This window comes from Quercus robur, chromosome 12, assembly GCF_932294415.1.
Source record: "Quercus robur chromosome 12, dhQueRobu3.1, whole genome shotgun sequence".
Taxonomy (NCBI): Eukaryota; Viridiplantae; Streptophyta; class Magnoliopsida; order Fagales; family Fagaceae; genus Quercus; species Quercus robur.
The window spans coordinates 3,698,507-3,719,716 of record NC_065545.1 but is presented as its reverse complement, the minus strand read 5'-3'; the positions used below and the strand labels follow the sequence as shown (position 1 = coordinate 3,719,716).

Genomic DNA, 21,210 nt, shown 5'->3' with positions numbered 1-21,210 from the left:
CAAACTTGTTTCCTCAATAACTGCAGCAGACTACAACTGCAATAATGAAGAAGATGCATCTCGAGTTGGATGCTACTTGGTCTCTACCAATAAAATGGCCTGTGGCTATAGAATTACGTTTCTATCTGTGAGGTAAGGTATAAGAGCCACCAACAATTCAGTAAGAAGATACTTTGAAATGATCAATGACACCAAATTTAGCATGTGTGTGATGAGCAATTAAACCAGCTACTTATGTAACAATAAGATTAACTGTAATAAAGAGTAGTTGAAATGCAATGCTTGTGCGACACATTTTTTTAGCAATCTTCAACTCATTCTCCTTCAAAAAACACACCAGCTAAAAGGTTTATACCAGTTATCTAGTTTATAAAGAGGCTATGAATAAATCGCCATCTGGATGAACAAAAAGAACCAATACTAGCAGGTACCAAAGTAAGAATGTAACTTCGAGACAAGTAAGCGTAACTATATAAGTTTCTCAAACAAAATACTCTTGAAACAAAACTGCATATTTCAACTCAATTAAGAAGTTCAAAAATGAGGTAATGTAGCACCTACCTTCTTGTTCCCTTGGAAAATTTTAAACAAACAATTAGAAAAAGTGATTGCATGATCTCTACTGCAATAAAGAAGGTTATAGCGCACCAAGATCATTAAATTATAGAGATATGGTCTTCTTTTCATTAACAGACAGAGAATACTGCAATTCAAAATAATAGTGATAAAACAATATGCACATAGAGGCTGGGATAATCAGAACAAACTTTGGCTCCATGGAAGAAAACTTGAATTACATTGGGTTAAAAGGTACAGATACTTGAGAATATGCAACACTGCTCTGTCTAATGATACAAATGCAGCTCTAGAACCTGACTAAACTACTTAGCCCCCTAAAAAATCATTAAGCTATCAGGAAGTAAAAACCCCTAGAGTCGTTAACATTAAAGTTGGTAATATTCAATAATAATTACTGGCATAATAAACAAGCATGGACCAGTTTTTAACATCATATTCCATTTACCTGGCAGAAGTTCAATGTTAGTGCAATCCAAAAATCACAAGAGAATCCAGAGCTTTAATTCCAACAGTGATCAGTGCTGGTTTATTTAAAACAACACAGCATTATTGGTCATCATTGGCCACTCGTTCAAAATGTCAGGGTCCAAACTATAGCTTGGTGGACCAAATTTAAACTGCACATAAAAGATTTAAGTTACAAAACAAGATACGTCACTAGGATACAAGCAACCACTCATCAAGGATAAAGAACAATGGCATGCAATCCAGTATCATAATTCTCTAGCAAAACAGAAAAGAGGTTTCCCCATCAACCAAGGCAAGGTCACATAAGAAACACTTTTGGAACTTAAGATGTATCGGGGAACAGAAAAAACCCAGCATTAAGGAAAATCTAGGAGCTGAGTTTAATTACTAAGGCCTACACAGGTATAGCTTCCCAATAAGGGTCCCAACAGTTGTCAACCAAGAATACATGCATAAAAAAGATCTTTTTAAAAAACAAGGATATCAAAATGCCTCCGAACCATTTGCAATATTAAATTTCTTAAAGAAGAAGTTAATTTACTTATAAACCAAAACATAAAGGTCAAAGTCATTAGCTTAAGTAGTGAAAAATCATCCGCAACAGTTTCATTATGGAAAACCTCAAAAGCAAAGACTTACATGTGTTGTTCAAACACCTAAAAACATTCGTACTGTTTCTGGCAGCAGTTCTTGAGATGCTTGACAAAAAAATGATGCAAGAGCTTTAAAATAAAACCATATCTAACCACATAAAGAGATAAAAGGCCAGTGACTGGAAAATTTGGCAAGAATTATGAACATTTCTCCAGAAGAATTATTTAAAGCAGAAGGGAAAAGTTATTTCTAAAAAATTTATAAAAATTAAAAATTAAAAAATAAAAAGAGAGAAGAAAATTATATGCACTCAACTTCCCTTGAAAAGAGAGTCTATAAAAGTAGAACTTGGCAAGAACTTTAAAAAAGATTACAAGAAATAAAATTTAAAAAGAATATTGATAGGAGAATGACACCGCATTTTATATTTAAGGGATATGCTGTCATTGCAGTTCATTTAAGACAATTTAAAAAACTCTTAAGAAAATCTTTTCTACACATGCACTAGGTGGGTTTTGAACCCACAACCACCTCCTCCACCTAGCTCTTAGGAGGGGAGAAGGTGCCATATGAGCTGGAGCTCATTGGTCTCTCAAGAAATTTTGGAATTGTTCTGCACATATTTGAATTATAGATTCAGCTTGAACAAACTGTGTTGTTTGCCTTGAATAGGCATAAAATTCATATCTTTTAAAATACCTGTAGGACGAATGAAAAAAATATCATGAAGAGTATCCTATCAGATCTGCAAAAAACCTCAACTCAGCAACATATTCCACGATTATCTATGAGAAGAAAGGAAGATTTTCAAAGGAACCTTCATCAGATAGCAGGATTCCCACAAATATGCACCAAGGTACTAGCCTAAGAAGACACTAGACATACACATATGAACTAGGAAGATTTCTCCAGGGCTGCATAATTAGAGTAAAATGGATGCTAAGTGTATTTTATTTTTTCTTTCTTCTTCTTTTTTTTTTTTTCCGTTTTTGATAAGAGGATAATGTAAGTGTTAGTGATGGTATTGTCATAGCAGAACTAGGAGCTGATAAGACTGACTCATTAGGCTAGAAGGGTTTGAAGATCATAATTTGCTTTGAGAGGGTGTATATCAAAGCCCCATAGCATCCCTTTTTATTTACCACTTTTAAGGCTACAATGGTACACATACTTTTTTCTTTTTTGGATAGGTGGTACAAATACATTTCATAGAATCTAAGCATTCAGGAGATTGAAAGCTATCTAATGCAACTAGGCATCATGGAGTCACACATACAAGGAAGTGGTGAATTGAGATGTTAACAGTCAATGATCCTTTCAATTGTAGATCATGTCCTACTTCAAGTGAAGACTTTCTTATATGATTCCAAATCTCCAAAGGTTTTCTTGTTCATGTGGCTTCTTGCTACGGAAACATTGATGTCAAACTAACTCAAAAGAGAAGATGGATGCTTCATTCATTTTATGAACTTGAAACTGAAGCAAACTAGTTAGCCAAGGCCAAGACTTGGACCAATCAAGACATACTAAACTTGACCTATGCCTAACCAGCTACAGGCAATAAGATACCCTTAACCAGCATTATGAAAAAAATGTTCATGTCTAAAACAAGTAACCTTTATCCAAACATTAAACAAATGAAGACTTATCTAAATAACTTTCAAGTTATTCCAACCTTGAAATCATAACAATTTAAAATAACTTTAACTCACTTCACAGCCCCTTAAATTCTGCCCAAGCCAAATTAAATGGAGAGAAAACAAGGACCACAAGTTCAAGTACTAGACAATTTGGATGCAAAGGAGACAACTTCAAAATTCTTATCAAAAAAGGAAACAACTTCAAAATCATAGCCAAGTATGCAATCATGTATAGGCCATTGGTCTCTATCAGAAAATAGCCCAAGAGGTTGGCTACAACCTTCTTTGTGATTAATTTTGAATTACCTAACCAACTGAAATTTATGCACAAGAAGATACAAGTAGATCTTGAATTCATTATTTCATAAGTAATAATGAAATTTATTGAAGAACTGAAAACTTCATATTCACGATGAACACAAAGCATCTAAAAAAATTACAGAAAATCTAAGGGAGTTTTGAAACTAAAGAATGGAAGTAAAATGAGTAAAACCCAAAGCCCTAGACCAATCAACTAGGACTGATTGATCTAAAGAGCTCTCAGCCCCCTCAAAACCCCGAGTATTCCACTCCTTCCATAATAACAATATCAAACAGGCCGGCACAAGATTCCATACATCCGAGGCATATTTACCAAACCAGTTTCTCGAACCAAATAAAAAGTTGCTCAATCAATGGCATCACCCACTAAATCTCAAACATTTTTAGAAAATGCACTCCACAAAGCATATGCAACATCACAATAGAGCAATAGATGATTCCCCCCAGTCCACCGCACAGATAACATCAATCAACTAAATAGAACCCCCTCTTGATAAGGTTATCTATAGTAAGAATCTTAACCCAAGAAGTTGTACACAAAAGAACAATACCCTCTGTGGGGCCTTAATACACTAAATCCTCATCCAAGAAAAGGAATGAGCATTGATACCGTTAATTGTCTCATAGTAAGACCAAACATCAAAATTACCACTCCCTATTCAAACGCCATCTCATCTTGTCACCCCCCCCCCCCCCCCCCAAGTCACCTAAGAATAAATATGGTAAAAAAAGGAATACACAATACTCCAACTCCTAAATATGAAAGTCTCTGTGGAAATGTAAATTCCAACTCCCAGCCACCCCATCCACATGATAATCCAACACGGCTGATACTAAAGCCTCCCTATCCGCTGAATGCTCAAACAGATCAGGGAATAGGTCCTTCAAAGGAAGGTCTCCACACTATTAATAGTACCAAAACCATATCAATTGCATTACCATAATGAGAGAGAGAAACAGAGAGAGAAATTAAGTGAGAAAAGCATGACAATGGTTTCGATAGGAGAATCTTTTTTCCAAATATAGGTAATGTCATGGAGGTAGAACAAGATACATCAACTTGATGTGCTCCAAGCATCTATCATAATCTATGATCCAAGTCAAGACAACAAGATATTTTGTAGAGATTTAATAAGCTTCTTACAATGCAAGGACAAAGAAAAGATCGTAGAATCTTCCTACAAGAAGCTACTTTTTTTTATAAGTAAATGAAACATTTTATTCAAACAAAAAAAAAAAACAACACAGCCACTGTACATAGAGAGTGGTTAAAATTTCAACGAAGAGTAAAAAAGTCCAAAAATTCCAGCAAATTAGAAAAGGAATGGCCACCTAAGGCAGCCATCCAGTCATAAAGGGTACCTACAGGAAGCTACTATTTCATTTTATTCATCAAATATTTTACAATTCCCAAGAATCATGAGTTTCATTTCACATGGCTCACTAGAATCTGGATGCCTGCAAGCAGTGCCATGAAACAATTTGAGAATATGTATTTCCATGTCTTAGGTTTTTTATTTTCAAAAAAGAAATTAAATGTCAAAATTTAGACAAACACAAACATGTGAAGGCTATCATCTATATACTAAACTTGATTAAGCAATTCATTTTATTTAACCTTTTAAAATCTTCAACAACCAAAAAGAAGGACATCCTTAAATTCCTAAATGTTACTTTCTTTCTTTTTTGTAAGTTGTGGCCCCAAGGGAGGGGTATAGGGAGAGTCAAACTGGTGATCTCCCATTTATTAGCACAGTAGAGTACTATTCTACTATTACCAAAATTAATGCTAACTATAGCAGTAAACAATTAACCAAAGAACTCAGGTTCTTTTTATTTTTCATTTTAAATTTGTAGTAAAGTAAATAGTTCATATTTGCAGATAAGTTATGAAAAAGTTCTATTTGATAAGTTAACTAAAAATTTTAAAATAATGCATTCTTTAAGAATGATAATGAAAAATGCCACCACCACTTAAATTATCATAGGAACCACGTCTTCATAACCATCCTTTACGACTTCATTAATATCACGAAATTTGGGGTTACCATGTCGCCATTATTATCACCACCTTCACCAACATAACCACTTACACTAGTACTACACAATGAAACCATTGCTCCTCTGCCAACACCAAAAATTATCAACAATATCTTTAAAATCTCCATTACTACCATCACATACTATCTACCATAACTATTACAGACCATGCCACACGCCATCACCACTACCATTTCCAGTACTCCCACTGAAATTATTGCAACCAACAACGCCAAAAGATGTTCACTGACATTCCCCTTCATGACAGGTTTTCATCATTGCCACTATTAATGCTAAAATTACCACCAGGTTGTTGGCTCCACAATATGTTGTCACCATCAACTTCTTTTATTGGTAAGGCAACTCTTCCCTACTTCAAATCCAACCTAATTAACTCAAGCAATTTTTTTTTTTTTTTTGGCACCCTTATATCACCGATCAACTCTTTATTTCACTTTTTAAATCAACTTCCAAAGCTTGGAGCTTCCTAGCAAGTACATAGCTAGCCAAGCCTACCACTTCTTGAAATCTCTACAAAATTTGGTTCCCTTAGACACCTGTTCTCAAATTTAAATGAACTTCTTCCCCTTCACAAACTGCCACAGCCTAGAAAAACATAATGATGATATGAAACAAGCCCAGGTAGCAACCAATGAACTGCGTAAAAATTCTTTTCCACAACATTGAAGCTTGAAAATGAAAAATACAAGAAATGGAAGTAAACTCCTAACCTTACCCTAGGTGAAAAACCCTTTTTCAAGAGGAATATCCAATAATTCTGACACATTAATGAAATCTGAGAAATTAAGCATTGTCCAAGAGAATCTCTCACAACCCCAGCTTACTAATGGGAATGCTACTACATTAAAGCCACCCGAACACCACGCTATTGTCCATCTCTTCTTACCCTCTTGCATTTCTTCCCATAAATCTTTTAAAAGTAAAATAAATTTTATTGAAGAGCAGAAATAAGAGTAAACACAAAAAATATTTATTGGCCTGCTCCAAAAGAATTGCAATCCAAAATCAAAAGGTTTAAAAAGTCATTAGGCTTATTTTTAACACAAGATGATTTGGCTACCTGATTTGAGCCCAATAAAATAACACGTTAATGAGTTTTTTTTTTTTTTTCTTTCTTTCTCCTACAAAATTTGTACTACACACTTGGCACTTTACTTTCATAATTACAAATTTCTTTTCTATACTATGAATAAAAAATGACAATATAAACACATGTTAATTTGATCTATTTAGTGTCTGTTTAGAAACAACTTATTTAACTTTTTGTTGAAAGTGTGCTAAAATATACTTGTACTTTGAAAAAGTGAGGAAAAGTTTTAAAAAAATTGAGGTTTTAAAAAGTTGTACATAAAAGCTAAAAAGCAAAAATCAAGCTTATAAGCTAGTCCTAAATACACACTTAGTTAGCTTGGCTAAATATTATTACATAAGTGATATTAAATTAGTCATTAGTTGAATGTGTTATGAATTTAATGAATATAACTTTCATATATGTATATCTATAATTTTTTTATAAATTTTATTTGGTGTTTGTGTATCTTACTATACACAATATGAAAAAATGAAATTCAATTCACGATACAATTCAAGTTTGGACAACTATGCCGGTCCTATACTCACTGCTTAGTAATACTGGAATTGATGATACATGGATTGGAAGTAGAAGACAAAAGACAATGGGATGTCATACCTGATTGGGCTAAAGTGGAACCAGATGAAGAAGCATTTCAATAATGATGAGCTAGGAATTGCGCATGCTCATCCTTATATATAGAGATCAAATATGTCTGCTTGACAGTAATGAAGATCCTGATCCAGGAGTGGATTCATCTTGAGTGAATGCCTGATTGGTAAGACTCAGAGGGCTTGCCATGGAGGTCTCAACCATAGTCGATGGTATGATTGTAGCTCCCATAGTGCATGCACTTCTTAGGTTCCCAATTTCTAGAACATCTACCTCCCTTTAATCCACCATGCGCACCATGTGGCCTCCTAATGATCCATCAAAACTACCACAAAAGGCAACAAGTACAGGGCACTCGCTAAAAACGGTGGCAAATTTAGAAATAATGGAATGCTGACATCAAAAGTAAACTTCATGAATAGACGGAACGTCAAAGCTACATAGACTCTGTGCTTGAATCAGCTCAAATTCATATCGGTCCACTAAGAAATCAAACTACATCCATATCCTGGCGACCCTTCTCCATACAATCCCATGACTTGAGAATACTAGCATGGTAAACTCTACTTGAAGCAAAATGGAAAGCATGATAGGGCTAGATATTGTTCTAGCGAAACGAAACACTAGAATCTATAAGGAGTTCCTTAAATCCACACACACCAAAAAAAATAAAAAATAAAACCCTTCATTGACACCCTACCGTAATAGGACCCTGATTTGACTAGGAAAAAAAAACTTAAAACACCTAAAATCAAGAAAATAAAATCTTTAATGCTAAAATAACAAAAATTACATAAAATTTCAAAACTTAACAAACAATAAAAATTAAATCTCATATCTTGTCCTACATCAGACCCCTCCACTTAAATGAAACTCTGAACTCAAGGTTTTGTCTGGAAATTAAAATCTTTCGCTACAAATAAATAGATATTTTGAATATTTTGATAACTTGATCCAGCTTTGGAAATTGTATCCTTGAGATATTGTAGCATAAAATTTCTTTTGATTGGCCTTCAATTGATTTACAACATCAATTAACAACGGATTGAAAAATTGTGGAAGGACTTAAGTGTTCTAGAGAATATGGAAGAGAGTAGGGGAATATCAGCAGAGGAAAGGGTAGAAATGGGAATAATTCGTGAGAAGTTAGAAAAAGCTACTCTATTGGAAGAAATATGTTGGAGGCAAAAATCTAGAGTTCTCTATGTTAGGAAAGGAGACAAGAATACTAAAATTTTCCACCGTATAGCTAACTCTCATAAGAAGGTTAATTCTATTGATAGGCTTATGATGGATGGGGTGTTGTCTTTGGACCCAACTGCCATAGCAGATTGTATCTCTCAATTTTATAGGCAGCTTTATTTTGAGGATGTGGCTCATAGACCTGTCTTAGATGATGTGGATTTTTCTAGTATCTCGGTAGAAGATTCAAGTTGGTTAAATAGGCCTTTTGAGGACGAAGAGGTGTTTGGGGTTATCAATGATTTTAATGGTGATAAGGCACCTGGCCCGGATGGCTTTTCCATGGCATTCTTTCAGTCTTGTTGGGGTGTTTTGAAAACAGAAATTATGGTTGTATTCCAAAATTTTCATACTCAGGCAGTGTTTGAGAAGTGTCTTAATGCTTCGTTCCTTGCTCTTATTCCCAAGAAAGTGGATGTTGTGGAGGTCAAGGACTTTCGGCCTATTAGCTTAGTTGGTGGGATTTATAAGATTATTTCTAAGGTGTTGGCTAATCGGCTTCGTAGGGTGGTGCATGAGCTTATTTCGGATTCACAAAATGCTTTTGTGAAGGGCAAACAGATTTTGGATTTCGTCTTGATTGCTTCTGAATGTATTGATAGTAGATTGAAGTCAGGAGTTCTAGGTGTTTTGTGTAAATTGGATACGGAGAAGGCGTATGATCATGTGAGTTGGGATTTTTTAATAAATATGCTTCAACGTTGTGGTTTCTCAGAGATATGAAGAAAATGGATAAGGTATTGCATTTCAACTGTAAGGTTTTCTATTCTGATCAATGGTAGTTCATCTGATTTCTTTGGAAGTTCTAGGGGACTTCGGCAAGGGGATCCTTTATCCCCTTTGTTGTTTGATATTGCGATGGAGGCATTAAGTCTTATGTTGGATGTGGCTGCCTCCGCCAGGCAATTCTCAGGCTTTTCTATGGGTAGTACGGCTGGTCCATCAATGATGGTGTCTCATCTTTTATTTGTAGATGACACTCTGATTTTTTGTGATGCTGAACCTTCTCATATTGCTAATTTAAGGGCGATTCTTGCTAGATTTGAGGAAGTGTCAGGGCTTCATATTAATTTGGGGAAATCTTAGTTGGTACCTGTTGGTGGGGTACACAATTTGGAGGCGTCGGTGGGTCTGTTGGGGTGTGGGAAGTCTTCTTTGCCCTTGAAATATTTGGGCCTTCCATTAGGTGCAAAATTTAAGGATTTATCTGTTTGGAATCCTATTCTAGAGAGAATGGAGAGGAGCTTAGCATGTTGGAAGAGAATGTATTTATCTAAAGGGGGTAAGGTGACACTCATTAAAAGCTCACTCTCGTCTTTACCTACATACTTTCTTTCCTTTACCGGGTAAGGTGGCAAAGCACATGGAGAAATTACAGAGAGATTTTTTGTGGAATGGGATTGGTGGTGAACCTAAAATACATTTAGTTAATTGGGCCAAGGTCTGTAGGCCTTTGCGGGATGGGGGGTTGGGTATAAGACGGCTGGGAAACTTTAATTCTGCCTTGCTAGGAAAATAGTTGTGGAGGTATGGCATGGAGACTGATGCTTTATGGAGAAGGGTTACAGAGGAAAAATATGGGAACATTTGGGGTGGTTGGTGTACGAAAAAGGTGACAAGTCCTTATGGGGTTGTGGAGATACATTAGAAGTGGCTGGTTGAACTTCTCTAAACTCCTTGTTTATGATGTGGGGGATGGTACTAGAGTGAAATTTTGGAAGCATGTGTGGTGTGGGAATTGTACTCTCCAAGAGGCCTTTCCAGAGCTTTATTGCCTTAGTAGGTCAAAGGATTCCTCGGTGGTTGAAGTTATGGGTTGGTCTGTGGGGAGGTTTCACTGGAATGTGCAATTTCGTCGTCCACCATAGGATTGGGAAGAAGCAGCCTTTGACCGGTTTATGGGGTTAGTCTATTCTTCGACAGTGCGGGGGTTTGGCCCAGATAAGGTTTGTTGGAAGCCTGCAAGGAATAGAAGTTTTGAGGTTAGAGGTTATTATATCTCCTTCTACCCTCCTACTTTTGTTTCCTTTCCATAGAGAATGATATGCAATCAAAGGTTCCTCCAAGGGTGGCTTTCTTTTTTTGGTCTGCTTCCTTAGGTAAGATCTTAACAACAGACAACTTTCATAAAAGACGAGTGATAGTGCTTGACTAGTGCTATATGTGTAAGAGGTGTGGGGAATCGGTGGATCATCTTCTACTTCATTGCTCCATAGCTTGGGAGTTGTGGTCTTTGGTATTCTACTTGTTTGGCATTCAATGGGTTATGTCTCATACTGTTCTTGAGTTGTTTAAGGCTTGGCAAGGAAAGCCTGTGCGACATCGTCACATTGATGTTTGGAAATTAGTACCTCATTGCTTGATTTGATGCATTTGGCGTGAAAAGAATGCTAGGAGCTTTGAGGGTTGTGAACATTCTTTGCTAGAGATTAAGTCTTTTTTCTTACACGCTCTCTTTGAATGGAGTGTGGTCTTTTCTCACTTTTCTTGTTCTTCCTTTTCTATTTTTCTTGATCGTTGTTCTTTTGTTTCCTGATTAGTGCCCCCATAGTGCATCCCCAATGTACTCGGTTTCGCAATTTTTCTATTATTAATAATATTCTTACGTTATTTATCAAAAAAAAAAAAAGTATGGAACATCATTAAAATTGCAAACATGTCAGTTGATAGATTGATTATAAGCAAGGTCTTTGATGCTTATTCCTCTTCCATCATCATGATCTCTTTTGCCTTCAAAACCAAGATCAATGAGCATGTTGAGAATCTCACAGAATCCACAAGTCATCCTCTCATCATGAACTTGAATAGCCACCATGAGAGCTTTCACCCCATGATCACTGTGAATTAAGGTGGTTATTTTGGTCGTCACCTTTTGCCATATCAAGATACTAATGAGCTTTGATACCAATTGACACAAAACGAAAGGTGTGATAGGGCTAGATATCATTATAGCTTAACGAAACCCTTAAATCCGTAAGGGATTACTTGAATCCATAAGGAAAACCTAGAATCCACCAAAAAAAGAGAAAAACTTCTAAGAAATTTTCTATATGAAATTTTTTGAAGTTCAATTTTCGGTCTACATATTGCACACCTATTTAAAGGCTCCAGATTTCCAAGTAAAAATTTCTAAAAGAGATTCTATTTGATACCTACCACAATAGGGCCCTAATTTGACTAGAAAAACCTTAAAAACAACTACAATTAAGGAAATAAAATCCTATATGCTAAAATAACGAAAATCACATAAAAATTCAAAAATTAACCAAAGATAAAAAATTAAATCCCATTTCTTGTCCTAAATCACTAATTGCCTTGCTCAAGATTGAAGTACTACTTAAAGACATCATACAAACGAATGATATTTTCAGTTACATAATAGATGTGTTGCAAACACTCCTAAATGACCTTCGAAGATCAAAGATGCAACAAAATGCCCCACTATTGGGTTATATGCTAAATAGCATGAGAAACATGATAAGATTGTCCTCTTGATTTCAAATGCTTGATGGGGCAGTGGAGGTGAGAAAGATATTCAAGCCGTCTATAATAGTAGCATCACTCACAAATCTTAAAAGATGATGGATTGTCATATAATAGATGATCAAATAATCCCTTTCCTCTTCAACAATATCTCTACCGATCAGACCTAATAGTTGAAGTTCTTTCCATCGAACTTAATAGATCTCATAAGGGAACTCTTAGCGGTTAAGCTCAAGTCTAGTAGTCATAGTGCAAATAAACAAGTAGAAAATTCAAAAATGCAAGCAAGAAAGTAAAAAAGGATTAAGAAATGGCCTTAAAAGTCTTTGAATGAGATGAATAATAGTTGAACCAGCTAAAAACAACAAAGAATGTCGGGGGAAGAATCCGCAGGAATCGGATTTTTTGAGGAAAATGTCGAGAGATAATTGGATTTGGTTAGACAATGTGTGGTTGGTAAACAAGGATCGGTTTTTTAGTAAGGTATGGAATGTAACACAGATACACCCCCATGAGCTTTGGCAATGTTGTTGATCAATTCCATAATGAATACTATTTTACCCACTCCAACTCCCCCGAATAGTCCTATTTTTCCTCCACGGCGATAAGGGGCTAACATTAAAATGGCCTAAATAAGGTCTATTTTGGCCAAAAAAAAAAAAAAAACCACTTGAACCAACCAAACAAGCTTAATATGGGCAAGACAATCAACAAATAAAGCAGGCCCACAAGTAATTGGGAAGACCAACCCAACACCCAAACAACCGCAAACAAACAGAAGATTTAACGACTACGGCTATTCTTATCTAGGATAGAGAATAGTGAGCAATGCGAACCAAATAACTTTACCCAACTGATCCTTTTAGCCTTACTCGCTTTTAGCCTTACTCATTGAATAGGGTACATGGGTCTGCATTTCACCTAAACCAAAAACCAATAGGTGTCTTGGCCTGATGGTACAACACAATCACCATGGAGCAAACATTATAGGTTCATATCTTGCTATTTTTTTATTAAAAAAATTTTGTAAAAAATATAGAAAACGGATCAAATATTTCTTTCTTTTTTCTTTTGTTAAAATCAAATCAATTGTTTATTCTTTGCATTCGAAGTCCCTAAATTTGGAGAATGAGAATGTTAATCTACCACGATTGGGGTTGTGTGTTCTAGAACATTATTCCAATGGGGTTAAGGAGTCCAATAACTATGGTATGTTTTATGGTTTTAACAATTTAAAGAATGAGACATGACATTATTTTTTGGTGTTATAGTTGAGAACTAGTTTTTTGTTAGTTATATCTGCATAATACCTTAAAATGAGCAGTCACAACTATAACTTTTCATGTCCACTTATATAGTTCATATCAACCTAGTAAATGCTCAATGTAGGGCTTTAGGGTGCTCACAGGTTGGTTTGGTTCACGTTGAGGGTAAACCCATCACTTGACTCAAGCATGATTGGGTTCAAAACAGCCGATCAATATGCATTGGATAATCGACGGACGGCGAGGTTTTGGATTAATGGTTAGGCAAGTTGATTTCATTAGGTGCCAGTGAGTGATGAATACACTAGAAGTTCCACCAAAAGTCTAGTTGTAAATGAACCACCAACGCACTTTGATTCTAGCACAAATGAGATGAACCAAGGTAAAATACGATAGACTTGAAATCGACTGGATTCAAGAACAACGGCTAGAAAGTATGTGACGACTTCATATAAACGCATTTGGAGAGAGAGAGGTGGGGGTAAACGAAAATTTAAGGGAGATTGGGAGAGACACATGTCAAAAGAATAAAATAAAATAAAGATATGATCTTAAATAAAACATTTTTCTTTTTGAAACGACAAACTATTTTACTAGATCACATACCCAGAATAAAAAAATTTGATTTCTTCTTTAATATTTTTATTTTGCACTAATTATTGTTAAACAAGTTGAGTTAGACATTGCCGTTACTAGACAATCGTATTTGGTCAAATACCTAGCGGAAAACTCCTATGTTCCTTTCATTACAATATTTTTGAACAAGTTCCTACATAACAAGCCAGAAGGCTTTCTTATTGATGATAGTAACGATATCAACCATGATCTTGATATGGAGCTGGAGCTTCTAACTCTGACGAATGCGCTAACTATGGATATGATGTTGGAAATTGACCAATTTTATATCACCCTTATTCGAATTAGCAAAAATAATGTCTCCTTGCATAATATGGATTCCAAAGTCCAAACATTCATGATTTAGATGTTAATGAGTCAAATTATTTATCCCTCAATCTATTAGTGAACCATCTCTCCAAGGATTGTGAAAGACGTTCCATTAGAAATATTCTTGTTATTGCATTGAAATCACAATTTCAATTATAATTATGAAATGGTGAAATCGTGTTTTTAAAACACGATTTCAGCTATGTCTCATACACACAGTCTATAACTATCATTATGCTTTGTTTTGCTATTATATTTCTACAAATGTTATGGTATTATTTTATTCATAAATGTTTGTACTTTGTGATCCCTCCCCCTTTCCGAAAACAGACACCAAAATGAAAAATTTTACACCCCATAGCTCACCTAAATACAAAGAGACAAAATGATGATGGTAGTACTAGTACTACTTTTTTCCTAAAAATATCTTACCACTACAATCATGATAATATGGGAAAAAAACATTCTATATATAATTACCAACTACTAAGATGGACAGTGTGCAACTGTGCCATTTTTTATGTTCAAAATTAATCAAGTAAATCTAATAACTAAAAAAGTTACCAAACAATGCAACTAATCAACATGGTAACCAAGCATTTGTGTGTTTAACTAAAACAACCAGAAGGTGGGTAAAAAAAAAATACAGTATTCACAATATTTTATGCAGTTTTACTTTAAAAAGTTAAGTGAACTAACCATGAATCATTCGTACGATTATAAAAGATTCCCTAACACCATAAAATATAGCATTCGTACAATTACAACAGAATACTATAGTCTATTTATCCTTAGTAACTAGGAGCAAAACGTTTATCCCGTAACATAAAATTTCACATCTCGGTGAAAAGGGAAAACAAAAAAGTGAGTGCATCCAATAAGGTAAAGTTTTCAAGTTAAATACTTAAAAAGCCATAAAAACAATGGACAACAAGTACTGTTAAACCATATAGAAACCAGCAAAAGAATATGTATAAAGATACCTCTCCAACACGAGAGAGAGAAAAAAGACTCGTAGTTCTAACCTGATTGCTGAAGATATATACATATCTGCTTTCCTTTCCAACACACTCCGCTTCTCTTCCAATCAGTATCTAAACAAAAAAGTTCCAAAACGAAATTCATAAGTAAATGTAGTACTCCAGGGGAATATATGTGTTGCTGAGTTTAGCTGAAACATTAAGGAATCTTACGAAACAGCTAAGCTAGGGCCAGCAACCTGTTTTATATGCTGTCATATTCCGACGGTTTCTCGGCAGCCAAACGGATCCTAAAAGAGAAACTGTCACGAAGTCATTTTAGTTCTCAACGTACAAAAATAGAAAACAATAGCAAAATTGAGATTATGTAAAAACCAAATCAAAGTGAACCAACAGCTGAAGCGAACGACATGGCAAAAAAGCAGGAACGGAAACCCTAAACTAGGTGAAGAAAAATCGAAAATTGAGGCAGAGAAATGGAGTGGTAGTCTGTGGACGAAGAGAAACCTAGAAAAGGAATATGTTATAGAGCGAAAGACGAGCGAATCGTACCTGTGAGAAAGCTGAGAAAAGTTGAGAGAGAAAGAAAGAGAGAGAGAGAGAGAATGTGATGAAAGTGAAGAGAGAGGAAAAAATATCAGGGAGAGAGAGGGATTTAAATAAGAAATGTGGGGAAGAGAGATACAGAGACTAATAACTGGGGATGCCCCCACTAGATCTAATACGTAATCGTGGGGGTCCTTTTCTTGTTTTTTTTTTTGGTTTTTTTAATTTTCGATTGCTTTTGGTTTTATTCGGTTATGCTATTTGTGTTTGGGAAGTAGGGACAGGTCGATGCTGCTTCATCGTAGCAAACAAGTAGATATTTTGATCGTTTTCCAACAAAACGAAATCGGTATAAGTACTTGAGTGGCAGTAGCAATTCAATTTGATCTTTTTAGTCGGCTTCACTCTTGAGCCTCGACTTATGAATGATTGCTCCCATATTGGATTTGTTCTAATAAATTATCAGACGGTTTTTATTTTTTTAATTGTCTATATATATTAAGTGGATTCAGAAATTTAATTATTTTTTTTTTTCTGTCGAAAATATCTATAAATTAATTAACCAACAATTTAAAAATGGGGTTAAAATAATAAGGATTTTACTAATGTGTGCCCTTAGGGCACACATTAATTTCTATTTTTGGAAATAATTTTCTCGAGAATTGATAAAGTAATGACAATTTTTTCAATTTCCGAGAAAATGTTTCCAAAAATAGAAAGGTTAAAGTGTGCCCTAAGGGCACACATTAACCGGACCCAAATAATAAATTGGCAAAAGAAAGTTAGGGCACGTTTGATACACTGTAATGATTATTACATGGGAATAGGAATAAATATTACAAGGAATACATTAAGTAGGAATGTAATAAGTACTACTATTCATTAGTTTGGCGACCATTTAGGAATAAAATCTTGAATATACATTCATAATTTAGTAGAATATAAAAAAAATGTGTAATTAAATTATTTTTAAGTCAAGTTTCCTAAAATACACTTATTTTAGGGTGTTCAAAATAAAACTAATAATTAACAACAAGGAAAATTTATTTTCTTTCTTTTTGAAGATGTGGTAACTAATGGCTTTGTAGGGAATTTTTTAAAAAAATTATTACATAAAATGAAGGAATAGATATTCAGTACTTTTGATAAGGAATAATTATTCCTTATTTTGAAGAATAGCTATTTATAAGGAATAACTATTCATTGTAATAAAAACATAACCAAACAACCGAATAATTATGTCATAGGAATATCTATTACATTACAGTGTCTATTACAGTCTACCAAACGTGCCCTTAGTTATTTTTTTTTTACTGTCAAAAATACTCCTATCTAAAACTTAAAAATGGGGTTAAAATAGTAAATTGGCAAAAGAACGTTAGTTATTGCTTTTTTTACCGTCAAAAATACCCCTATCTAAAACTTAAAAATGGGGTTAAAATAGTAAATTAACAAAAATAATAAATTCCTACTTTTACGTTGAAATGCTTTTCTACTTTTAATAAACTCCTACTTTTACATTAATTTAAATTCCTACTTTTACTCTCTAACTCCCTCCAAAATAAAATCACTCATTTGTTAGTTTTAAAACTCCTCAAATCTACAAAACTCACCCCACATATTTATTTTATTTTATTTTTGTGATTCGAATAAGTAGAAATCCTAAATTATAATAAATGCAAATTATTAATCTTTACCTAATAAATAGAAAAGCCTCTGAGCACGCGTGTGCTCAGAGGCTAGTTTTTATTAATGTAATAACGTTACATTTCATTGTCAGAAAAAAAAAAAAAATGTATTTTATTTTATTTTATATTTAACTTTGCAGGTAAGAGTAATACATATATTAGTGGGGAATAAAATTATTGAAGATCTATCTTGGCAGTATCATAAATTATTGAAGACATTCAAGTTATAATTTATCAAAAGTATTTTAGACATGTCAGAATATTACTGTCAACAGCCATTGTTCATATTGTTCATCTATCACGGTTTTGTATTATTCATTATTATCCAATACTTTTCACTTTTTAATGTTCATGCTGTTCATTTCACTTTTGTCAACTTATATGAAAAATTTGTATAAGTTGTATTAGGTAAACCTTACACATAGCTACAAAAAATACAACCTATCTCAGTCCCTAAACCTCTAATTTATATCCCAAAATCGGTTTTTGTAAGTATAAAATATTGTTCTTGTAATATTTTCAAGTATCTGGATAAGTATTAATGTTTGAGGTATTATTCAAAGTTTTTGTTTCTCAAAAAAGTAAGTTTTAAGTTTTTAGAAATAGATTAATTTTCGAAGTTTTACACGTGTACTATCATTATGTTTCTTTTACACACACACTCCAAAGTTATTACATAATTTGAGAGTGGTCCAATTTTGTATTGACTAAAAACACATAAATCACAAATTATCTCTTACTAACATCTTTCAATCCTAGACACTTAAAAATATTATCTTTAAATAAAGGGAATTAATGACTAATAAATGCTAAATTACACTTTTGACTCTTAAAGTTAAGAGTTGTTTTTATTTTGGCCTTTTTTATATTTCAAAATGTTTGTTTTGACCATTCATGTTTGATTCAATTTTCATATTGACTCTTTATGTTTCAAAATTTGTTATTTTCACGAAGGGTGAAACAAAAAATTGAATAAAACATGAAAAGTTAAAACATAAAACTAAATCAAACAAGATGAACCTAAGTGAAAATATTTTTAACGTTTTAAATGTTTAGCAAATTACGATAAATAGCAGTACTTTAAAGTCATGGGTTTATACAATATGATAGGTGAATTGTGGATTTTTTTTCCCTAAAGCTCCAAGTTTAGCTTTAGCATTAAGTTGTTGTTAAAGCTCTTTAGTGGAAGGAAAAAGTTTGGCACCAAATATTTTTTAAGCTATCTTGCGTTGACCAACTGTGTGGTAATTGAATGGATCAACTATCCGTCGTTTTAGTCACATTTAAAAAAAAATCCATATAACTTATTAAATAACATATATGAGTAATCTTATAATTCACCACAATAATAAATTTGAAACAATAGCTCAAAATATATTTGAAGTTAAACTTTATCCTCAGCCAAATTGTTAACGTTGGACAATTTCAACTAGAAGAGGTATTTAACTTTAATTTATAAAAGGCGAAGGCTTTTAATTGGGGAGATGAGTCTTGCCCTTGTCCCTTTGCAACACGTTATTGTTTGATTTAAAAAATAAAAAACTTTTACAAATATATAATACAAAGCAATATAGCACGCGCATGTCAAATGGCCAAGCGGCTTTATGTTGAGCCGTGGGTATCTCTGCTCAGCTGCGCCGTGTGGAAACCGTGAGGCTGACATGGTAGGCGAACCAACCGCGAAAAGCGTGAAATATTTTGGCAAATCTGCTAGAGAACGTGTCGATCATACGAAGGAGCACGTAAACTAGCCTAAGCCACTCAAAATAATTAGGTTTTTTTTTTTTTTTGATATAAAATTTGTTTGAATACTACTTATTTTGCTGAAATTAAAAATTTATTACTGAAAATACGGTAGATAAAAATAAAAATTAGTTAAAATAGTACAACAAGACTCATGAATAGTATTAAAAAGTACAATAAACTCATAAATAGTAGCAAAAATAAATTAAATATTAAAATAATTTTAATTTTTTATTGGTATCTAAATACATTATTTAATAATTTTAATTTTTTATTGACATCTAAATACACATAATTAGGTTTTTATAACGTGGCACAATGATGATAAAAAATTTTAACCAAAAAAAAATGATGGTCAAATTCAAATTGAACACGTAACCTATGCGCCGACCTTGCATTTTTAATATTGTTAATTCTCAAATGAGAGACCAACCTCATTTCCATTCGTTTCTAGAGGCATCACACAAAGAAAGTTCTAAACTAAAAGAACAAAATTAAAGTCACACAAAATTATTAAAAAGTACCCAAAAGTAACCAGCCATTGATACGTGTCGATTTTCTGGGTTGTGTTCATTATTTTCCTTGAATAATTTGGACTTTGATTCTAATCATCTACTGTACCACGTCATGTACTTCGATGATTCCTATACTAAAAAATAATAAAAAGGACGAAGATATTTGTTTTCAACAGTGACCGTTGTAACCAAGACATTTTAGAGTGAATGAAAACTAGAACACTTTATTTTAACAGGAGATTTGTTACCCATGCGTGCTTAGAGTTATTCTATATGTTTATGTTAGGTGAAAAAGAAGTCAATTTAAACGAGGTCAAAAAGATGGTTTTGTCGCTATCAAGTTCTACCAATAAAATCAAGGTAATGGAAACATAAGAGTGTCACCTGGCAGGAGAATTTTTTTTTTAAATCACTCTGTATCGTAATATATGTCTAAATACAAATTAGGTATATTTGGATATTTTTTATTTTGTTAAAAATTGAAAATTAAAAACTAAAACTAAAAATATTATAGTAAAATAATTTTTTAAATGTGTAAATAGTATTGTAAGATCCAATTTTAAACTATTTTTTTTCTGAATAAAGTACTTGTGGGTCTCGTGCACTACGAGACTCATTAAAAAAGTATAATCCCAAGTGAAACGCTCTTCTCAACAAAAAAAAAAAGCCAAAATGCAGACGCTGCCTTTATCAGTTGTATCCAAACGGGTACTTAGAGAGAGTTTGGATTGCGCTGAAATGAAATTTCAACGCGTTTGTGTCTCTGTTAGTGGATTTTGTGCACTGTTCACGGGACCTACAAGTTGTCTAATTGAGCAAAATTTTCATATAAAATAAGTCTCACGGTACTATTTACACATTTAAAAATTATTTTATTACAGTATTTTCAGTAATAAATGGTATCCTTTGCGTGTGTACCCACGTGTACTTGATCTTGTTTTTTAGTATTTTTTTTTCCCGTGTGGGCTTTTGATTTGGATAGATACACTTCTCACCTCACAGGGAACCAACTTTTTCCTTCTTTCTCATTGGCACACGATCGTTACTGGTTTCTTCTATGGATTATTGTTTATACACACACTTGGCTAAGATCATGTGTATCTATCCTATAAAACCGTACATGTGGTTTGAATCATATAACCCATTTAATTACTTAAACAAATCACATAACATTAATATATATGTGGTGAGATTAAAGGTGCATTTGTATGATCATTTTTGATAAGGGAAAAAATCTGGTCTGACGGGCCTCCTTTAAATGGGCCTGACGGATCAATGTCTGTGGGCCAATAGAAGGCGAGTCCAAAACTTGTACAAAGGCCCATGCAGTAGGAACCTCATATGGAAATTACTTGCGACACACATCTAATCACTATAGAATCCCTAGGTAAATGAGATTATAGTGTGAAGAGGATTCCGGAAGATACACATGTAAATGAAGATCTTCTCTATAAGG

At 33.7% G+C, this 21,210-nt stretch overlaps 1 protein-coding gene and 1 long non-coding RNA gene across 9 annotated transcripts in view; one reads left to right on the top strand and one right to left on the bottom strand.

Annotated features, from left to right (window-relative positions):
• The window catches only part of LOC126710398 (MADS-box transcription factor 23-like), a 32,348-nt gene extending 32,069 nt beyond the window's left edge, over positions 1-279 (top strand). For 4 of the 5 annotated variants that reach the window (XM_050410830.1, XM_050410833.1, XM_050410832.1 and 1 more), the window contains exon 8: positions 27-279. In XM_050410830.1, coding sequence (XP_050266787.1) covers positions 27-45 — 19 coding nt within the window. In that variant the 3' untranslated portion in view covers positions 46-279. The remainder of the gene's footprint in view (positions 1-26) is intronic. The other variant, XM_050410831.1, reaches the window with a different exon arrangement.
• LOC126710399 (uncharacterized) overlaps positions 1-15,941 on the bottom strand; it is a 29,813-nt gene extending 13,872 nt beyond the window's left edge. The window contains exons 1-4 of one of the 4 annotated variants that reach the window (XR_007649653.1): positions 15,815-15,941; positions 15,502-15,564; positions 15,308-15,376; positions 1,025-1,196 (exon numbers count right to left, since the gene is read on the bottom strand). This is a non-coding gene — a long non-coding RNA (uncharacterized LOC126710399). Of the gene's footprint in view, positions 1-411; positions 1,197-15,307; positions 15,377-15,475; positions 15,565-15,814 lie in introns of those variants that run through there. The other 3 variants (XR_007649655.1, XR_007649652.1, XR_007649654.1) reach the window with 3 other exon arrangements.
• Between the last annotated feature and the right edge of the window lie 5,269 nt (positions 15,942-21,210).